At 36.7% G+C, this 22088-nt stretch overlaps 1 protein-coding gene across 3 annotated transcripts in view; it reads left to right on the top strand.

Moving 5' to 3' along the window:
• The window catches only part of ZNF407 (zinc finger protein 407), a 337501-nt gene that overhangs the window by 231350 nt on the left and 84063 nt on the right, over nucleotides 1-22088 (top strand). For all 3 annotated transcript variants that reach the window (XM_035550564.2, XM_050708975.1, XM_035550565.2), the window contains one exon: nucleotides 6332-6510. In XM_035550564.2, the coding sequence (XP_035406457.1) occupies nucleotides 6332-6510 (179 nt within the window). The remainder of the gene's footprint in view (nucleotides 1-6331; nucleotides 6511-22088) is intronic.

Raw genomic sequence — 22088 nt, 5'->3', positions numbered from 1 at the left:
TCTAAGAAGTTTGCTTTCATCATAACTGCTTGGATTTCAAGAATAAGGTATCCATTGAATTTGCTATTTTTCAGTCAAAATACTGCCATTTCTGTGTGCTTCTCATAGGTTGCATAGCAGGGTACGAACGGTGCAGAAGACCTTCAGAGTGCTCCCTGTACCAGAGTGAACTTGATTCATACCGACTAGCAGGGAAAAACAGAAATCTTTTCACTCAGTCGGCTGTATCACTGTGTTTGTTTTCATGTTGTAAATAGTGACATCCATGGAGCTGCCATAAGGCCTTTAGGTTATGTGCATTTCTCTGCGGAAAGAGGATGTTTGTACCTAGTGTCCTGAAGAAATCTTTTTGTAAAAGGTTTATTTTGTGCAAATATGAGCCCTGCACGGTGCTAAAATTTTTGAAACTTAGTGGGCTAGATAATTAACATTTTGCCTCATTTGTACCTCTGAAAGCTTCCATTTCCATGTCTTGCAGTAAGCATCTTTCTGAAAATACCAGGCATTGCATAATGGAAGAGTGTCCTAATTTCAGTCTCCTATTAGTAAAACATCTTAATAAAACTAGGTTGTTTCCTGCTATATTTCTCGCAGCTGTTGAATACAGTGCTAATATATTATCATGTACAAAACCCTTAGAAAAAAGCATTCATATTCAGAAAGAAGCTTCAGAAAGAAGCATTCATATTCTACATGGGCAGGTTTAGAATTAACAGAACATGTTTTATGAATTTCTTTCTTCCTTTTTTTTTTTTTTAAATAAAAGAAAAGATGATGACAGCACATACCTCCTGTATCAGGCAGCCACAGCTCCACAGCTAGCTACAGAACTCTGCTGTTTGTGTGGGCTGCTTAAAGCAGAGCTGGTGGCTGGAGGAGAGCTGAGCGTGACCCTCTCTTTCCAGCCACGAGACCGGGACTGATCCCCTCTGCGTGGGGAAGGGATGCCTGAAGTCTGCCCTCTTACCTCTTGTACTGCTCACTGGCAGGGCTGGCCAGCTGGCTGTGCCCTGCAGAGAGAAGGACGAGAAGATAGGGGAATAATCACCACTGCCAGCACCAACTGTGGGACCTGCAGGCTGTCCAGTCCCCAACTTGCATGAACTTGCTGCATGGCTTCTCACTGCCGCTGACTTTGAACACCCACCTCTGCCTCCTGCAAAGTGCACGCCTGTGCTCTGCCATCCTGGAAGTCCTTACATTAGCGTTGTTTTCAATGGGAAGGACCTAGTTTTTGACCAGTGGCACACCATAGTTTGCCAATGCAATGGAGAAAATGGCTGTATAGAGGCAGCTATACTCCTTTTAGGGATCAGAGGAACAACAGTATTTTCTTGCTTAGGAAGGAAGGCCATCCTGAGACCTTTTGCCCTGTATTTTACCCATGTATTACCCATGTATTTTCCCATTGTCCTGTAAATAAGGTGCTCCGTTTCTTGCTTTTAGGACAATACCCTATTTTTGGTAACAGAACTGATACATAAAGATAGGAGAGAGGCAATGGGAGGACAAAGTAAATAAAGACAGAAGCTTCTCATGCTGACAAAATGTCTTGGCAGTTTATGCTACCCCTAACCTTCCACTTTCCTCTATGCTTCCCACCAAGCAGATTAATGCTGCTAAGAAGCAGATGAGGGCACTGAGGGTTGTGGCATGTAGCACTGGGCTTACTTGTCACTCTGCCGATGGTGCCTGTGCAGGCACAATTCCTAGTGGAAAATCTGAATAAACTGTTTTGTTCTCATCCTTGGAATAGCTAAGTTTGCTTTAGACTCTATTGTGGATTAGATTTGAGCTTCATTGTAGTAGGATGCCACTCAAGATGTCCATTGGAGGCTGCTTATTATTTGCTGTTAGAATACCTACACAGCTTTTTTCACTGTGGTACGCCTTTCCTATCTAGGTAGTTATCAGTATTCTGAGACTTGGTTGCAAAATGACAATGATATCAGAAGTACATTAAATCTCCCTTGGAGGTATTGTTCTTGTTGAAGAGCAGGGCTCAGAGGGTGGTGAGCAGTGGCACAAAGTCTAGTCAGAGGCCAGTAACTAGCAGAGTACCCCAGGGTTCAATACTGGGTCCAGTCCTGTTCAACGTCCTCATTAATGGCCTGGAAGGGTGGGTCAGAGTTTACCCTCAGCAAGTTTGCTGATGGCACAAAATGGGTGGACACCAAGTTGAACACAAGCCAGCAATGTGCCCTTGCTGCAAGATGGCCAACAGTATCTGGGCTGCATCTGAAGTACTGCTGCAAGCAAATTAAGGGAGGTGACCCTTGACATCTGCTCAGCACTGGTGAGGCCACACCTGGAGTGGTGTGTCCAGTTTTGGGCTTCCCAGTACAAGTGAGATTTGGATATACTGGAGAGAGTCCAACAACAGGTCACTAAGGTGATGAAGGCACTGGAGCAGCACTCACATGAAGAAAAGCTCAGAGAGTTGGGACTGTTTAGCCTACAAAGAGAAGTTTCAGGGGGGATCTTAGAAATGTGTATAAATAAGTGGTGGGAAAGTGTGAAGATGGAGTCCAGCTCTTCTGGTGTCCAGTGAAAGGACAAGAAGCAACAGGCACAGATGGAAACACAGGAGGTTCTGTCTGAACATCAGGAAACACTTTTTTTTACTGTGTGGGTGACTGAGCACTGGCACAGGTTGCCCAGAGAAACTGTGAAATCTCCCTCCTTGGAGATACTCAAAATCTGTCTACACAATTTCCTGGGCATGGGGCTCTAGGTGGCCGTACTTGAGCAGGGTGGTTGTACGAGATGACCTCCCTCCTCTTGGAAGAGACAAGAGATCTCTTTCAAACTCAACCGTGCTATGACTCTGTGGCAAAAGTACAATTGTACAATTAAGTAATTTCCAGTTTATGATCCAATAGGAGCAGTAGAAGAAAGACCAAAAACTGGTTGATAGGAACGGACTTCGAATGACAACATGAAATATGCATTTAGAACAGTGATGTGAATGCATCACTGTGCAATGAGCATTAGAGATTTTAAGAAAATCTTTTTATCTTCAGCCAGACAGAGGTTTTCCTTTCCTCTTAAGCAGTAGCTGGATTTCTCGGGAGAAACTTGCTATCCGTCTCCCTTACTTCACAGCTCTGTCCCTGGCCATGTGTGGAGGAAAACACTCCTACACCCTTCCCAATACATCAGTCTTTGATAGAGGAAGCTTGTTACTGGGAACTGTGGGCCGAGCTCCTCATGTTTCCTGTTCATCTGCAACATTTCCCATCTCTTCTTTCACCATGTGTAGCACTCACTGAAATGAATGCTGAAAACTCTCTAGAGGTCTTCCATTTCCCCTTAAGAGAATTGTCGCAGAGTTTGCATCAAATCTCATAAACCTTTCTTCATTTCTGATAAGAAGACTCACCATGAGGAAAGGTAGAAAAAAAAAAGAAACTTCTGTACTGCTTCTCTGCATCAGCACTGAATGCAAACCCATCGACTATAGCTTCAAACTAATTAAGTCTCGCTAATGAGTGCCCTTCCTGTTATTTCAGAGTGGAAAAATTGCCAGAAATATATACGTTTGGTTTTCAAAATGGAAAATTGGTCATAAGGACAAAAACATGCTTACATTAAGAAATAATGATAATAATTTAACTACGAAAACTCTGTTTTAGCCTGGAACAGAGGCTAGCCTCTTAAAAGCTGCATTTATTTCTTTGCTGCTGTAATTCAGAGTGGGACTCAAAAAAAAAAGAGACTTTATTCAAATAATTTCTTTTGTGCTGGGCTCTCCATTGCCAAATTTCAGAACAAAGGGAATCTTTATCTCAGAGTTTATAAACTCCTGGAAGTGAATTTTATAGCACAAAGCCTGTCAAATGTTTAACTATCATCACTATTTCACCACTATAATATTTTAGTTAGATGTTTATCATGGCATAGCTTTAGTGAAAATACAGTGCTGTTTAAAATCACAGACCTCTGTGTTTAGTCGTATGAGATGAAATGATGTAAGTACACACATACACAGAGTTTGGGTGTTGTGTTTTTGTGTTGTTTTTTTTTTTTTTGCTTGTTTGTTTTTTAGTCAGACATATAATAACATATTTGTACGGTACTCAGAAGAAGACTCCTAATAAAACAGATGAAGCACATTGAATAGTTTAAAAAAAAAAAAATTATATGCAGTACATTTTTGTCATGTCATATTTAAGGGTATTACTTGGCTTCAAAAGTGCTTGGATTTGCCAGTTGTTACCTTCCTGGTTTACTTTATGATTGCAATTGCTGCATTGCAACCTAATATGAGAGCCGTTTGTAATGCCTTGTGATCTCATGTTCCTCCTTTCAGATTAAGCTTTTCTGGGCTCATCACATGGAAAAAAATATTTTTTTTTTAAATTATGATTTCCCATGATAAATGTATCTCAGTATGTGGGCATGTTTAGGCACAGATTTTTACTGATAACTAAATAAATGAGTCTTTAGGATTGCACTGTTTAAAGTGGCTAGAGCAAATTCACAAATCAAAGGAGATAGGACTGGCCTTTTATGCCTTGAACAGGCTGGGTTTTCTTCACAATTCTTACATAGGTTTCCACAGATCCTTTATATATTTCACAGAAATATTTCAAAGTAAAAAGTTTTATATCTCTCCTGAACATAGTATGAGAGCCGAACTAAAAGGACTCAGATATTTTATTTCAGATTTGTATGCTCTACTTTAATCCACTGCCCTTTAAAGTATAACCCACGATAGAAGGTTACCAGATTGTCTCCTGCTTTCATTGCAGTGTACACTATCCATTTTTTTTATAAAATACATGTTTCACTTTAACAACATTTATGAGCACTGTAATTTTTTTTAGGGCTGAATCCTGAAAGATGCTGAGGACCAATATTTCCCATATTTTTCAGTGAACATAAGTGTCTTCTCTGACATTCTTAGGAGTCTGATCATTATACTGGTATATAGCAGATGGACATGACAGAGGGTGAGCTTTGGCAGCACCGTAAGGCAGTTATCATCTTTACTATGACCATCTCCAAGGGAGAGACAGGAACGCCAACAGAACTTCAAGCTGCTACTTCCAGTTTATTTTGGGGGTCTTTTTTTAGGTGCTTGTTATGGTGATATTTGTAACAGTGGTGAGCAAACAATCAGTTGCTCAAAATACTACCCTTGTCTTACACGAGTATTTTTGAAGTACCATGTATTTATATATTTCACTTGAGTGTTTGGACTTCTTTCAGTTAAACTGGATTAACGTTCTTATTTTAACCACATTAATAGTGTATAGTACCAAGAAAGTCTACAAAAAAAAAATATATATTGTATATGGATTTTATCACATACTTTGAGTAAGTGGGAAATTTTAATACAAAATACTGTTGGAATGATATGGCAAAATTTTCAAGACTGGAATTTAAAAAATACTGTCACGTCATGGATCTCTCTGTGGATAAAGCAAATGTAAGATCTTTTTCTATTCATTTTTTTCCAGAAATATTATGAGAGACTTTCCTTGAAGCACTTTCCTTGAAGTGCTTAAAACTGTATACGTGTTCTGACTTCTATATATGAAAACTCCAGTGTTCCACAACAGCCGTATTTCAAGTATAGATCAGAATCTGTGCATATTTTCTAAAAGGTGTAAACTTGAATGGCTCACTTTTCCTTTCTAATAACAGTTAATAAGATGAGATAGGAGTTGATGGAATATCCTTACAAAAATCATTTGCAACAGCTCCTCTGGAGTCTGGGAACTATGTAGGAAAAGTTCACCCGAACACTGTTGGGAATGTTATAGGCAGCTGTGCATTTCTGTAGCAGGGTTTATTCAGGACCTAGCTGTTAGAATGGTTAAATGAAGATCAGTTTTGGTAAGTTAAAGAGTTTTGCTTAATGTCTGTCTGTCACTGACTACCATCCAGAAAAATAAGAATGATAAGACATTTGCAGATGTGAAAACCATACATTTTTAAATGCTTCTGGTTCAGATGCATTGCTCAGTTAACCTGAAACAGGAACCTTCATGCAGAGGACATCTATACAAAACTTAGGAGAATGCAAGAATCAGGCAGGTAGTGAAGAATGAGCAATGGATACCCATTTTCTGTTATAACACTATATTTTATTTTATTTTTATTTATTTATTTATTTATTTATATTTATTTTTTATTTATATTTATTTTATTTATTTATTTTTTATTTTATTTTATTTTATTTATTTATTTTTATTTTTATTATTATTATTTTATTTTATTATTATAGCCAGAGCTTGAATGACTAGTATTGAATAAATTATATATATTATATATATATTATATACCTTCTATTTATTTTATTTTTTTATTTATTGCTTTTTAGGTCTAACTGTGCTGAAAACATCCGTAAACACATCTTGCATACAGGAAAGCATGAAGGAGTGAAAATGTATAACTGTCCTAAATGTGACTATGGAACCAATATCCCCGTGGAGTTTCGTAACCACTTGAAAGAACTACACCCAGACATTGAAAATCCTGATCTGGCATACTTACATGCTGGTAAGGTCATTCTTCCATTTGCTTTCAAATTCTTCACTTTTCTAGGTGAGCATGCTGAAATGATTGCAATAAGAAAGCTAGCTGTTATGTTACTATCATTTATTCTGAAGAAGAACATGATTTTAAAATGGGCTTAGTCCTCTTCAAGTTTTCATAAGGGGTGAAGGTTATGCGTCAAGCACTGAAATCCATTGAAGTTTCATCAGCAAGGTTTGCAGTTTAATGCATAAACCTCAGAAATGCATGCTATTTAGATGCTTCATTTTGAAATTTAGTTAAACTTTTGTAGAGAAATATATTTTTTAAACATTTGTATTAAAACATTTGTATTAAATTTCTACCCCATTCCTCCAAGAGCAGAAAAACAAAATTTCTGAGCAAATTCATTATCAAATGAATGTACTTCTTTAAAAATTTCATCAGAGTGAAACAATGATTAGCATTAAAATATAGAACAGCAGAGATCCATCAATAACTTGCATGTATGTTCTGAGGCTTTACATTAGAGAGCACAGACATGAAAATCACTGGAGGAATGCAAAACAAAAATACGTCTTTAGAAACAGGAACTAAAAGAAAAAAAGTTGGGGATGCATTCTGTTTAAGAAGAAGATAATTTTTATTGCAGGGATTTTAAAGTTCAGAATAGAAGGCAGAGTTATATATATAGTTGGAGCATCAGGATAGGAGAAAAGAGTTCAGTGGAAAGAGTTTAGGAGAAATCATACAAGCGTAGACTGGAGCTTAAATGAAATGTAATCTTAATTCAGGAGAGGCAGATAACTTAGACATCACTGGGAGGGAAGACAAGTCAGAGCAGAGGGAAAAAAGAACAGATGGTGAGAAGAAAGAGTTTGGGAATCCAGAGGAGGAAGAAGCTATGTGGGCCAAATCCTCCCTAAAACGCAAATAAATCTTCTATTGAAGTCCTACTATTAGTACTGTTGTGTCAGATTTGAATCTTCTATAAGGAATTTATCCTGTAATTTTTGAGAGTCACATACCTGTGAAAAGGATGACCTAGAGAGTTTTCATTCAGCACTATGCAGTGTTACAGTCAAGCTATTTTAAAACCTTTCAGTCTTCTCAGAATGACTGCTTGCTTTCCTGACTAGAGGCAGTGTATTATTTGTACCATATATTTCTATTTGCCAAGTATTCCACTTCATTTTGGAACCAATCATCATGTCATGTCAGCATATGGTGGATAATATCTGGATGTGCAAACAAAATGCTAGTTGGCGGAATACCAATTTCAAAATAGGTCAGAAAGCTGATCACATTTCACCATAGTCCTGACTAACGTGAATGGATATTGAACTCAGATCTTAAATCCAGACACTGTTGGGTTTTAACTGCAATAATCCCACGTAAAATAAGATGAAAAATTAGAACGCTTTCAATAGACAAATATACATTATTCATGCATGAAAGAGGTTACACTGGTAGAACCACGAGCATTTTTCTAAAATTACAAAATCTGTGTAAGTTTTCACATTGTTTGTTCAAGGCTCCATATCTAAGTAAAAAAAATTGCTCATTTCAGCATAATGTGGTTAAAACTATTCAACTTGCTTGTCTTGGCAACACAGGAAAACTGTAATGTGTTGTATTCTAACGGTACCTATTTTTTTTAATACATTAATTCTTATCCTGGAGAAATCCCGTTACACTAAATAGGGTTCTGTACAAACACACTAGAAAGAACTGGTTGTCACCTCGTTATTGCTGTGGTAGCCTACAACTGGTATACAACAAAAGCATGTTGAAATATTATTCGCATAATCACATTGCTAAAATGGCAATACTGTATTTTCCTTTCAGGAAGAGACACTCTTAAGTAGGACCTAGGTGATAATTGTGCATTTACATCAGAGTTAAGTTAAAGTGTTTTTCTTTTCTTCTGTTCAATACATTTCTGACTGCTGGACATCTGTGAGTTAAAGATTCTAGAGAAGGCTTTCAGAGGAATGAGGGGATAACTCCTGTGCCCTGGCTAACATTCCTTATCAAAATAAGATTTGTTCTATGTCTAGCTCATGGTTACTGATTGCTTGTTGGTCATTGCTGATACCCACAGAGAATCCACAACACGACTTAGAACCTGTTAGGATGATATGAGTAAGAAAGTGTCATAGAAGATCAATTTTTTAGCTTAAACATATTTGTCTTTCTTTTGTGTTCTAATATTGTTTTGTAACGGGAAAGCCATCCCCTCTGCTTCTGCAAGCAGAATAGAAATGGAATAAGTCTCATCAGTGGCAGAAATGGACACCAGCTCTAGCCCCCTCCCAGCCACTTCCCAGGACCAGTCAGAAGTTCCTTCACCACAACCCACCAAGAGTAGAGCTGTGGGATGCCTTTCAGATGTGTCTGGGAGTTAAAATCAAGTTTCTTTCTCATCTGTGAAACTGAGATTATCAATTGGATTTCTAATTCAAAGTTAATGCTCTTTGAAGTAATTTTAATTTCTGTTCAGCTTTCTTTAGCAATTGATACTCCTTTATGGCATCAGTTGCACTAAGGAGCTTGAAGACGATGCATTCCTAAGTCTACAGAAGGTGGAAGGGAGAACAAGTTAGCTTCGATGTGAGGAGGATACTGTAAATGATAGGTGACAGCCCTTTCTACTTTGCATCTTTAAAATCCTTTGTAATATGAGGAATTGATATATGGAAATGCCACAAAAACAGGTGTGCAGTACTTTCCCCTTTTTGCTGTAGACTCTGTCATAGAGGAAGATATTTAGCTGTGTGACTATATTCCTCATAAACCTTAAGAAGTACTATTATATGTTTTCAAACAGCAGCAATCTAGAGAATACTTTGTCTTTAGGTTTTAAAACATACTTCATTTCAGGAGCAGACCTGTAATGCATGCAAGCCAACAAAGGTGTATGTGCATCTGCACATAAAATTATGGATTACATTTGCTAGGTTCCACTTCAAATGCTAACCTACGTGTTTAACTTCTGATTTTATACAAATCATCAAATCTGGTTTTAAATTGTCATTGTGTGTTGTTCTGTAAGAGCTTTATGCCTGTTTCTTGGTATTCTGTAACCCATTTTCTTGAGTTCTATGTTGAATTTGAAATTTTGTTTAAAAAAAATGCAGAAATCCAATGACTGCTGATTATCTGCAATATTCATGTCTTTTTAAAATAGTGACAGTTAAGACACTGATAGATATTATACCTGTTCTAGAACTGGAGTGGGATAGCTAGCAAGCTACGGTGTCCTGCAGTCAATGTTTTAGTTATGGTAATTTGGCTATAATGGAAACTACTCATATTATTCTTGTTTTAAAAGTGCAAATCTGAATATTTGCCCTTATGAGTGCAAAATTAATACAGTGAGTGAATTGTAATATCATGTCGATGACCATCAGTTTGGTGATTATTTTATTGAGTGAGCTTAATTGATAAAGAAAATTTTTCTGAGTTGCGCAGTATGAACTTGTCTTTATGACAAAACTAGTACAGAGTAAGCTGAAGAAATCTTGGGATGTGCATTACATTTCCAAGTTTCTTGGAGTTTGTTTTTTTTTTTTCTCCCAGTTGACGCTACATCTCAATAATGAGTTTAACTGAACCTGAATGCTTTGACAGGTGGGACAGGAGGATGGCCAGTACCTGTGGTAGAAGCTGAAAGGGATTGGTACTCCAGCTGTTTTTCTCAATGCTTTTTGTCTGCTTTGGAACAGCATCGCTTGATAGTGATAATTTCAGTTTGAACTAAATGCTCACCATTTAGGAGCTCTTGTCTTATAAGCATTATGATACTATTATGATGCATTATTCATATCCAAAGAGAATAATATGTATGGATTGACATCTCCATTATTCCACTAGCTACAGAGACCATGGCATCTCACTGTGTGCGTAGTAGTCTTGTGTGGATACTAAACTGGCTGTAAGGCAAAAAGCTCTTTGGAGAGAAGAGGAGCAGTTTGCTAATTATTGTTTTCTTGATCATGTTGAAAGTTACACGATGATATTGCTTTTTTCTGTATCATTATTTTTGTGCTGCACTGTTAGAAGTGAACATGATGTCCAAGAATGAGTGCCGCTCTGGGAAGTCGCAATAACCCTTTTTTTTTTGTGTGTTACTGATGCAGTGGGCTTGCTCTCTGTCTGAGTTTCCCCTTGTGCATAATGGATGCAGTGCCTATGTAGTTCAAGGCAAAAGGCTTTTGCTTTAAACTGGTTTCACAATAGCCAGTTATGTGATTCGGGAACTGCTTAAGACATTGAACAGAATATTTGGAGGTAGTTTTACTAATTTAGAATTAGAAGTCATTAACTATTTCCTGGAAATCTTTAAAAAAATCAATTTATTGTTTTCTTTGGTAAGTCCATTCTTCCTTTGAAAGCCGTATCTCGCTTGTGAGGGACTCCAATTATCCAGCGTGCTCTTAGTGTCTGCCACGCTTGGAGCTGGTGGGAGCGGAGGATCGCTTGCCCCTATGGCTCCTGGCAGAATGGAAAGCACGAGCTGGTTCCCCTTGCTGCACAGCCCTATTGTAGGGCATGCTTGGGAGCAGAGCTGTAGTGCGCCTGTGCCTCCGTGAAAATTATAGGTGCCTCTGGGGTTGGGCATCCACAGAACAAAGATCGTGACGATCATGTTTTGGCAGTTTGCTGCCTACGTGGTGATTGAAGGCTTAGTGCTCCTGAAGAGTTACATAATTCATGACCAAAGTGATAGATAGGCACTTGATTATAGTGTATGAGTTGCTTCACAGGGAGAAAATATCAGACGTGAGCTAGTCCTAATCTAGCTGAGAAAAGCCTAAGAAAAATCAGTTACTGAATGCGTAGTCAGACAAATTGAAATAGGAAACAAGGTGCAAACACTTAAATATGAAGTCAATTGAGCTCTGGCAGCAACTAGCAGAAGAAACTGTCCGTTCCACTCCCTTAAGCCTTAATTTTGTAAGATAGGTTTAAAGGAAGGCCCAAGGTTGCTGGGCGCACTGCAAAACTAATTGAATGTAATTTAAGGGGCTTTGATATACCAAAAGTCAGACAATTATCTAATGGTCCTTTCTGCTCTTAAATCTTAAAATACTGTTAATCTACTGCCTCTTGGTAAGGGTTGTGCCTGTGGATCTAAAGTGCTTCGGTGTTGTGGTAGTAGAGGTAGCTGAGGGGACATGTAAGTCCCCCCAGGTGTTCTTTCTCCTGGAGATGACTTTCCCATCGTCAACACTGAATTGGTACTCTCTGAGCTTCAAATATCCGTGCCCAACTAGAGGTACACCTGCCTATCTGACATGTCATTAAATTCTTTATAAAATACGTAGGAATATCTATCTATCTAATCTATCTATCTATCTATCTATAATTTTAAGAGGTGTTAGAAGAATCCTTACGAAATTCTGCTCTTTTATTGGGCAGTCTCCTTGATGTGTCATTGGATTCTGAGGTCTGAAGTCAACAACAACAACAACAACAAAAAAAAGGAGTTAATCATCTGTGCAGTAAACCAGGCCTACATCCTACTTTTTTTCTCTTTTAGTTCAGGAGAACAGAGTTAGGGGATGTTTAAGCTCTTTCCAGACATCATTGAAAACGAGAAGAGTTTACAGCAAAGTTCCTTTTATGCATCAGTTTGAAAAATATTTTTCTAAACTCTTTTGAAGTGCAGTTTTCAAAAGGCTGTGCCCACCACGCTTTTCTGTTTGAGTTTCTTTAGCTTTCAAGAAAGGAGGCTTTCCTAGCAAACTGCAGCCTGATTACATCATCAACAAGGGACCAAATTGTGATGCTATCAGTTGTAACAGTTGCAATATTCATGAACGGAATTGTGAAAGTTCAAATAGTTAATCCTAAATAAAATTGTGATCTTTATCCCACTTGACAGCTACATTTATCAAATTATTAAGAGAAAAAATTGATTGCTAAAAGTTATGGTGTGATCTATTATGTGATTTTATCAAGGTATAACTGTATTACCAAGTGGAAACTGCAGACTTATTCAGAATGTGAATTGCACACACATAACCTGATAATATAGCAATTATACCAGTATCCTAGCGCTTTCTACTCTTAATTTTTTCCTTTCTTTCTCTTTGTCCTTTTTCTTTTACAACTTCTGACTCTTCAGTAGAAAATACAAAGTTGAAACAAATTAGGAAAAATCAAAAAATGAAAATCTCCGTTTACTATTAGACTCTCTGAATTCATCATACTATGAAAATATAAATTCAGTGAATGCTATCTATCAATGAAATAATGGAAATACAAGTCAGTTAAGCACCTATGCAAACTTGTATTTGATACTTTAAGTAAAGCCTCCAAAGAATGGATACACAATTTTATTTGCAAGCATATTAAACTTTTTCTTGGTATAGTTTTGCTCTTAGTCTTTATCACAATTTAAATAAAATATACTTTAAATGCTGTAATTTAAAACAATATTAAGAATCTGCCATTGCTAGATACAGGCAGATCAGGTAGAAGCTTTTTTCTGCAGGAATATTGCTTGGGTTGCTAGTCAGATAAAACATTATTTTTGATGGCTGGTGTACTTAAAAAAAAAAAAAAAAAGGCAGCAGCTCTGCTTCAAACAGGTTTGCTCTTGTCATAGCTATTAGTGCCAGTCTTTCAATAGCATGTCATGTTGATTGGCAGACACTCCCTTTCCTCTTTTGTGAAGAATAATAATTTTAGTGTGTGCTTGAAATAAAAACCTAGTATAAATGATTTTCTGTTTGTAAAGGAGAAAGCTAGGTTCCTCATAACCTATGTAGATTATGTATTATTGTGTTTCAGGAAAAATTAATCGACATTAAAAAAAAAAAAAACTAAAACATAAGTCATTTGATTATTTTTATATCTGTCTTCTATTAGAAGGCTTCGTATGCTTAGCAGAGCTTCTGTAGGCAGTGTCTTTATCTGGGCGGTCATGACTGTAGAGTTGGTCCTTTCCACATAGCTCGTGTCATGAAAAAAGATACAAGGTTGTGGAAGTATCTTCTCTTCTTGTGTAATAAGTAGCTTTTGCTCCTGCTGTTGAAGACCTTAGGCACTGCTTTCATAGTTCCTTAGATGCTTTTCCTGAACAGTCAGTATATATTACTGCTGAGTGACAAGAAAAAGGGTATTGAGATATTTTGGTGCAAATATTACATCATCTAACGTGGAAAAAAATACCACCATTAACATAGTTATGTTCCAGTAAGTGGATGGTATCCTCAGATGAGAGCGAAGGCCATGAATTTCAGTAAAGAAAAAATGTTCAAAATATAGTTTTAATGAAAAGGAAAATATTGCCTAGACCAAAGTCTGGAACTTCTCTTAATGCATCTGATCAGCAGAGGTGTAATGTCTGTCATATTGTGCACCATGTTTCCATCAGAAAAGTTGGTGCTGTGCTGCAGGGTCATCGTGCAAGTGTTTTTCATACTTTATAGCACCAGTGACATTTGTAGTTGTCATCTGGTACTCTGTTCACTGCCTTTCTGCTCACGTCCCACTGTGCTGGGGATTTCCAACCCCATGATCCTTTCTGAAGGACTGTCCCAAGCAGTTTGAATCTCATTTCCTGTGTCTCTACAAATAATCTGGGTGCAAGCTACTCTGCTGGCACATATCTGCTTTTCTGTCCTTCCTCCTTGTGCCATGCTGGTTTCCATGCGAGAGGACTGAGACGTCTGACCTGGAAGGCAGCTGTGCCACACTGGCCAAAACAGAAATCCTCATCAGTTTTCAAAATTGCTGTTGAGTCCTAATGCCCACCTTGTATCTGTCCTCAAAAGATCATCAGACGGACATCTGCTCTGCAAATTCCTTGCAATCCATTGCATTGTGTTGGTAGCCACATACTGCTGATATTCACAAAGACTGTTGCCTTTGCAAGGACGTCAGATTCACCGATGAAAAGAAAGTAATCTTACTTCAAGGCATTACTTCATTACACTAATAGATAATACATCCTTCATGAAGAACATGAGACATATTATTGGCTATTTGGTGCTAAAAATAGGATATCCTAACATAAAAGTTTTAAAGCAAGGCTGAAATATTAAAGTACAGAAGTAAAAGTCCCTTCAGATGAGACAGCACATCCTAGAAAGGCAAAATATTGAATTCTGCTAGAAAATATATATGCGTACCGGTATTTGGTAAATAGAAATAATAAAAGGAAATAATGCTATTCAAATATCAATGTGTATATATATGTTTATATAGAGAGAGATGTAAAATTTTGAGGTAAACACAGAAAACAGGATATCAGGTTCATCAAAAAACCTTTTAAAACAAAAAATAATGATGAATCTTACAGAAGGATTAAAAAGTAAAGGTGTATAGCGCATAGGAGTCATTCAGCATATTTTTAAATGTCTAGATTATCCTACACCCAGAAAATTTAAGTTATTTTCCTATTAGCAGAAGCTCTTTTAAGAGTAAATCTCTTAGTGTATCATCCAGGGAAGTTATACTGGAGTACTAAGAAATATGAGGCTGTTAAAAATTTTTGTTTATCAAAGTAAACTTAAGGTGTAAGAGGCAACTTGCAGAAGAATATGAAAATGTTGACTTAAAATGTGTTGTAATTTTATATACTCATACATATATGTGGTATAATATATGTGGTATAATAAATACCTATACATAATATCACATCGTTGTCATCCCTATTATGAATAAATTATTGCATTACTTGGAGACTTGAACTAAGAGTACTTCTAAGACCTAGAAGCACACTGTATTTCAGTATAACCACATAGCAGAGTGTGTTTTGCCCACATAATAGGCAAAATATGGCCTGTAGGCCTTTTTCCCTGTGGCTATACTTTATTTAGAGGACACTTAAACTTTCTACTTACGAGATACTACCAACATCTCAACAACCTGTCCTGAAAGAGTGATAAAGGACTAATATTTGTAAGTCTCTTTTGATTCACTTGCTAGCCATTGTCTCAATTTATTTATTTATTTGTTTAATTTTTAAATTTCAGAAATGTTGTATTTGGTTATCACACAAAATTTGGTTACTACACAAATCGGCACAAATAATAAAAATGTTTAAATGTGTGTGGGTAATGTTAGGTATGGAAGGATTGAATCAAGTGCTCAGTGCTCTACTAGCTCAGGTCGTTAATGAGGAGAAGAGCCCTCAACAATAATTGCTCCAATGAATCACAAATCATTGGCATTCCATGCTGATTTTTAAAATTTCTTTTGGGCTTTCTTTTTGTTTGCTTTCATTGATCCAATGTATGCTGCACCGACATTCCATTAATTTCTTGACTTGGCATCTTGGATCTTGACCTTTTGCAAGTAGGATGCCTTGTCTGTCTGGTACACGTGTTCTTTTGTACTTCTTCTAATTTCTATTTTACTTCCAATAGTTCTTCATAATTTTTCCCATCTTTTCATTTACCAGATCTTTGGTACCTTTCAAATGCTAAATGCTCTCCCATATATCCTTAGTAACCATGCTGGATTTTTCTGTCCTTTTTAATATTTAGGTTTTATTGGATGAATGTAGATTGCACCTTCTCTAACTGTGCCTTAAATAATTGCCACTTAAGGGAATTAAGAAGTACAAGGGAAGGAAAATGCTGACCCATAGACTAAGCAGAAGGAAAAAAACGTTCCCACTGGGTCCAATTTCCTAAGAAGGACCATCAGGATAGTGACTAGGACCTGAAATTATGGGCTGAATGACCTCTAAAAAATTATCAGTTCAAAGAGGAGCTTGTCTGTAACTGTTTGCACTAAAGGAAATGAAGATAGGTAGAAGTCTCACAGAAGAAAGATTGCTTCTCTTTCTTGGTGAACATATAAGCGCATAATATGAAACTATATCTCATATAAATACATTGCATGCCGACTGTCTATAATTCTTGTATCATGTCAAAAAAACCATGGAGGCAGATATCATATCTCTTAACTCCCAGCGGGTCATTTAGTGGGGAAACCCTAGTTCTAAATGGGAAGATAAAAAGTACATCTTCTGAATTTAAGATATTTTATGCAGGTCTTGCATTTATTGGAAAGAGTGCATGCTCATCAATATCTAATGTCAAAGAAATGGGCTGTACTAAAACTGCTACAGATTTAATACAGATGTTTTCCTTCTCTGAGCCCTTAACAATCTGATTTTCATAAAATGTTCTCTGATAGTATAAAGGGACCTTAAAGTGAATGCAACTTTCAAATAGATTGCATAGGAACCTGAACACAAATGAGAACTTTGGGCTTCCGATAACACAAATCAGTGGTTCAGCTCCACAGGGCTGGATCAAAGGCACTGCTGGCTTACAGAGGCACACTTCCAGTGGCTGGGCTGTGAGAAGTACCGGAGTTTTAACACATCAGGAAGCAAAGCCTCTGGACAGGTTTTTGCAGCGTATTTAAGGAGACTTTTCAGATACTTGAAGGACACAATTGGTTACTGCCTAAATAACATTTCAGAAACCTAGGTTATTTTTACTGGAAAAGTTTTTTGTTAGTGATCATTGTATTGTAGCTAAAGGAAAGACTTGGTTGCTATATACTGTTCGGGAATGTAACGGGGTTGCAGATGTGATCAACGTACTTTAAAAAAAAGCATTAAGAAAACTACTGTATTACACTCTGAGCTATGTATCTCTTTTGTATCTTGCCAGAATGGTACTTCTTAGTCTAAGAAGTAGCAGCAGATAACAGTTTTCAGAACACAGTTTGTAGAAGATTTGGAAGAACCGGTCTACTTTGAAGTAATAGCATCCAGAGGGAACTACTAAAATGAAATCATCTTCTGATAGCAAGAGAAAGATAAAACCCGGGTTATCTAGTTATCTCAGGGGATATCAAGTTTTTAGGGAAATGTTTTAATTTAACATTGATTTTAGATTCAGGATATATATCTGAAATTCAGATAACTTCAGAAAACTTCTAAGAGGAGAGTGGAGGAGAGGCACCAATTGCAGAAAAGTTTGGTCAGGAGAGATACTAGCTAAGTATTCAGTTACAGAAAGAGTAAATGGCTATAAGACAGTCTGAGCATTGTAAGGTTTCTGAGGATCTTGGGAAAGTTGAGAAGAGAAGACTGGGATGACTCCTTCAGAAAGTACTTTAGCATTGTTGCCATCTTCTCATTAAAACTAGAAAAAAAAAAGATTGATTTGGGGGGTTGTGATTTTGCACAAGGGATTCAGATTTGAGCATGAAGTGGGTTTTGATAGGTGGCTGTGCAGGTCTACTAAGTGGCTCACAACCTAAAGGCCATCTATTTGTAATGTTAGTGCCTGCTTTATGTGGTGAGCCTGCTATGCCATATGTAAAAATAATGCTTTTGTCTGATGTCACCATGGGACACTTTTAGGCATGTTCAGAATTTTGACAAAACTTGTTATCAGTCTGTAGGCTTGGCCTTTGCCAAAAAAAAGGAAAAAAAAATGTTGGTTTTTTTTTGGTTGGTTGGTTGTTTTTTTGTTTGTTTGTTTTTTTCCTGACCAGAATTTTGAAAATAAATGCCTTCCTTTCATATTAGCATTAATAGGTAAATTGAGATGATTAAAGTATTTTTTTGCCAATGTTTTTTGAAGAAAATCAGTGTAGAATTTCAATCTGATTGCTCCTGATGTTGATTGACAAAAATAGCTCTTTTCTTGGATAATGTAAAAATACAGATGCTATACAAAGAAACAGCGAATGTAAAATTGTACTTCAGTTTAAAATTTAAAGTGTGTGTTGATAAAGCTCTCAGTGCATTTGAAGTTATCTCTTATTAACATAACGTTATATTCTATCTCTCAAAGCAATTCCATTTTTCAAAATGCTGTTGTGCCCCCACCACTGGCATCACAAGACATACATGTCTAAATAATGGTGAACATTAATATCTGTATTTTTGTATACTATTTTACATTGGTATTACATGTACTGTCTCTTTCTTCCAGGAGAAGGTAGTTGTACATGTACGTACATTGTTAGAAAAATGCATGAAAGTAGATTTAAAAATGGCAGATAATTTCTAATAGACTTTGGCTATATAGGCTGAAAGAAACCAAATTATAGTCCTTATTTTTCAAGAATTTTTGAACATAAATACACCCATATTAGTACTTACCAGCATTGTTCACATATTTACTACCTGGTTCTATATTTGAAGAATGTTTAGAACATGTATTCCAAGCTTTTGGGGGTATTGTGGTAGTTTTTAAGAAGTCAGAAGTGTTTTGGAAAGCCCATGTTTTCTGTCTACTCCATATTTTAATTAATTTTTTCATAAAAATTACATATAAATAAGCACAATTTCTAAAGCTCTGGTAAGGAAGTACAGTATTAGGTAGAAGAAACTGCCGTGATGAGAATAGGGAGAAATAGAGCCAGTCCAAGTTATCAGTCTGTATGTTGTTATGCGGAAATGCTATACTCTGCTGCAGCGTGGGTTGTAGGGAGCAAGATGTTTTCCAATAATTAAAGGCCCTAGGCTTCTAAGATGCTTAGAACTAAATGCGGTTATTGTTCCAGTTATATGAGATAGACGATAACTTAAATTGCATATTTTCACTTTCCAGTAAACTTTTATTTTTTGCTTTCGTCGTTTAGAAATGGAGTTTTAAGTGTACCGAATTGCTACGGAAGTCTTTCAGCAAAGTAAGGACTGTGAGTTTCTAAGTGGTATGGAGAGATGGGATTTGTCTAATTGGGTAGGCGTTTAATTTTGTAAGCTGGGATATGTAATGGATACGTCATGAAAAATAAAACTGAATTTATTTCACCTATGGTATTCAAGCACACTCATTCTGCCATGGAAATATTGTATTTGTATTTCGTACATTGCTAAAAGTATATGTGACAAATTTATTATTCTGTAGTATCATGATTTGGTTTAGTTTTTATCATATAGAACCAAAATTTCATTGGCAATTTTGTATTTAAAGGCCTGTTAATCTGCATTGATTTCTTAGTTTGGTATGGATTCTTAGCTGAAAAATACAGTACATCACTGCCTGTTCTATCACCTGACAGCAACTGATAAAGCATCCGTGCAGAAAGTGTCAGAAAAGGTTAATATTTATTGATTTTATGGTGCTACAACCAATGTAGTTTTTGCCATCAAAGATGTATGGCCACCAGCAATGGAATCTGTAAAATTGCAGGTTGGACGCTGGTTTTTATTATAACCTATGCCAGTATTCTGGCCTTAAAAAATGACAGATATTTAATTTAAGACAAAAGGCTTTGAATGTGCAGCTGCTGTGTACCTGGAAGAGGAATTTCGTATTCTAAAATGAAACCCTAGTGCAATGCTTTAAAGCTTCAGGGGGAAAAAACACACAACCTTGCATTGCAAATGACAATCACATTTAGCCTTTTCATCCACTTAACTACGTGCTATTGATCTGTAGAAGGTGCCCAAGCAAGTGATAGCTGAAATTATGAGCAATAAAGGGCTTGCTTCTTCAAACAAAAAAGTATATAATTAGGAGGAGAGGGGGAGGGGGCAGAGCCCGTGTTTGGTTTTAAAGGCGTTTAAACAAGATGGACTGAGTGCAACAGCAGTGTTTAAGTGTACACAAGGAGAAATCTGGTTGCCTTGAAGCATAAATCCATGGTCTGGTTGCAGCTTGTGTGTAAAAATTAGGCCTGCACTCCAGCCTTTACATTTATCTCCATCAGGATTTGCCTGACAGAAAGACAATCTGTTGGTTTGTCTGCATCAGCTAGGGAGACGAAAATCTTGTGAAGCTTTGGTTCTTCTAAATGCATCCCTAGTTTGCATTTTTATTCTATTTTTCATTTACTGACTCCCGATATCAACTTCTTCATAACTGATAGTTCTATTGATATTTCCAGAAGGTTTTCAAGAAGATGGAAAAGTACTTGCTTAAGTGCTGAAAATTAACCTACTAAAATATATACAGACATACATGGGCTTTGTACAGGGAGGTTTGTAAAGAACAATAGCAAGATCTGTCCCCGGGTTTTTAGAATTCCTGTTTAACTCATATTGACTGCAGAATTACTGCCTTCATGGTACAGTTTTGCATGCAGATTTTTCTCTCCCGCTTTTTAAGGTTCAGCTTTAGGGACGGCAGCAACAAGGAGGTTAGTTTGGAACAGAAGCTACTGATAATTCAGCAGTAAGGAGCTCTTATTTTAACCTGACCAGCAGAATAAATTGTGTGGCATACAGTAAACATGCATTAGATCGCCTCTTGTCTGTACCACATTTTTCTGTTGAGTTTTATACTACTAGTTTGTCTGGCTTCCTTTTCCCCAGACAGCTTACCCATTTTATTGTGCTCATTTAGAGGAAAGAAAAACTGTTTGTCTCCTTGAAAGGCAAGAGAACAGTGAGTGGAAAACTACTTTTATAGCTAAAATACCATTATAATATATGGCAACTAAAATTCTAAAATTGAAAGAGAAGATACAAGAGAAAATCTTAAATCATTTTTTTAAAGCCACTGACAATTTGAAATATTCCCCATGAAGATTTCTATTTTTTTGCCTTCCTTTCTTGAGCTTAGTAAAATGTGATTTTTAAAATGATTGTTAAAATAACTTGTTTAATTTCAATAACTCAGATAAGTTCCATTCTTCATATAACTCCACCTTTTTTATTTTAATGACTGTGTCATTAATCTAACATTTTCCATTTTTATTGTGCTTCATTTTTCCCCCTTCTGATCACTTTAAATTATGACTATGAAATGGCATGCATTCAGCAGCAGCATGCTCTGCCTGCATTTTTACATCTCTTTTACCCCTTTCATTCACATATTTTTACCCTTCTGTACAGCCAGGTGCCAACAACATTGCAACTGTACGGTGTCCATAAGCAACTTCCAGGCTACAGCTATGGGTGGCAGCTTAGTGACAGAAGGTTTTTTGAACACTTTATTTTTATTTTAATTTTTTTAATTAAATATCACTGATACAAACTATTTGTTATAGTTTATAACACCTTCACCCCCAAATTGGTCATTACCTTAGGTAATGGTTGATATGTTAGGTTGTTAGCTGATTTTAACAAATGATTTTGTGGAATTATTACTTAATTCATAATGTAATTAAACTTTAGTGCCCAGCAATACACAACCAAAGCCATATATTTATCTTGGATTGCATAACCATGAAAAGACTGCATTGCTTAAACCATTACCATTCACCGAGTAAATAAAATTAATTTATTAGAAACCTTGCCACACACAAATTTGATATAAAGCTAAGAGATAAGGAAGAAAATAGGTAATTGGGGCTGCAGCTCACTCAGTGATCACATGTGCTGATGGCTCATGCAGCCCTCCAGCCCTCCTCATAGCGCCCATGCACAATGGTAATGAAAACTGAGAGTGCATACAATTCTTAAAATTCAGATTCTACTTGTATTCACCTGGCTTTTTGACTGATCTTCAGATACAGGATATGACGTGGTCCATCAGATTAGGATTCTTGTATGGTAATACTGCCCTGAACACCCGTGTGTGCACCATGTGTGTTAGCAGCAGTACTGCAAAATCCCTGTGCTACTTCCGAGTTAACGCACAGAACAAAAACAGCATCTGCTTATGTCCCATTAAGAAAAAGTCAGCATGACCCAGAAATTATTACATTTTATTTCAGATGCA

The sequence above is a fragment of the Cygnus atratus genome, chromosome 2, assembly GCF_013377495.2.
Source record: "Cygnus atratus isolate AKBS03 ecotype Queensland, Australia chromosome 2, CAtr_DNAZoo_HiC_assembly, whole genome shotgun sequence".
In the NCBI taxonomy this organism is placed as follows: Eukaryota; Metazoa; Chordata; class Aves; order Anseriformes; family Anatidae; genus Cygnus; species Cygnus atratus.
This window is presented reverse-complemented; position numbering and strand designations above follow the sequence as displayed.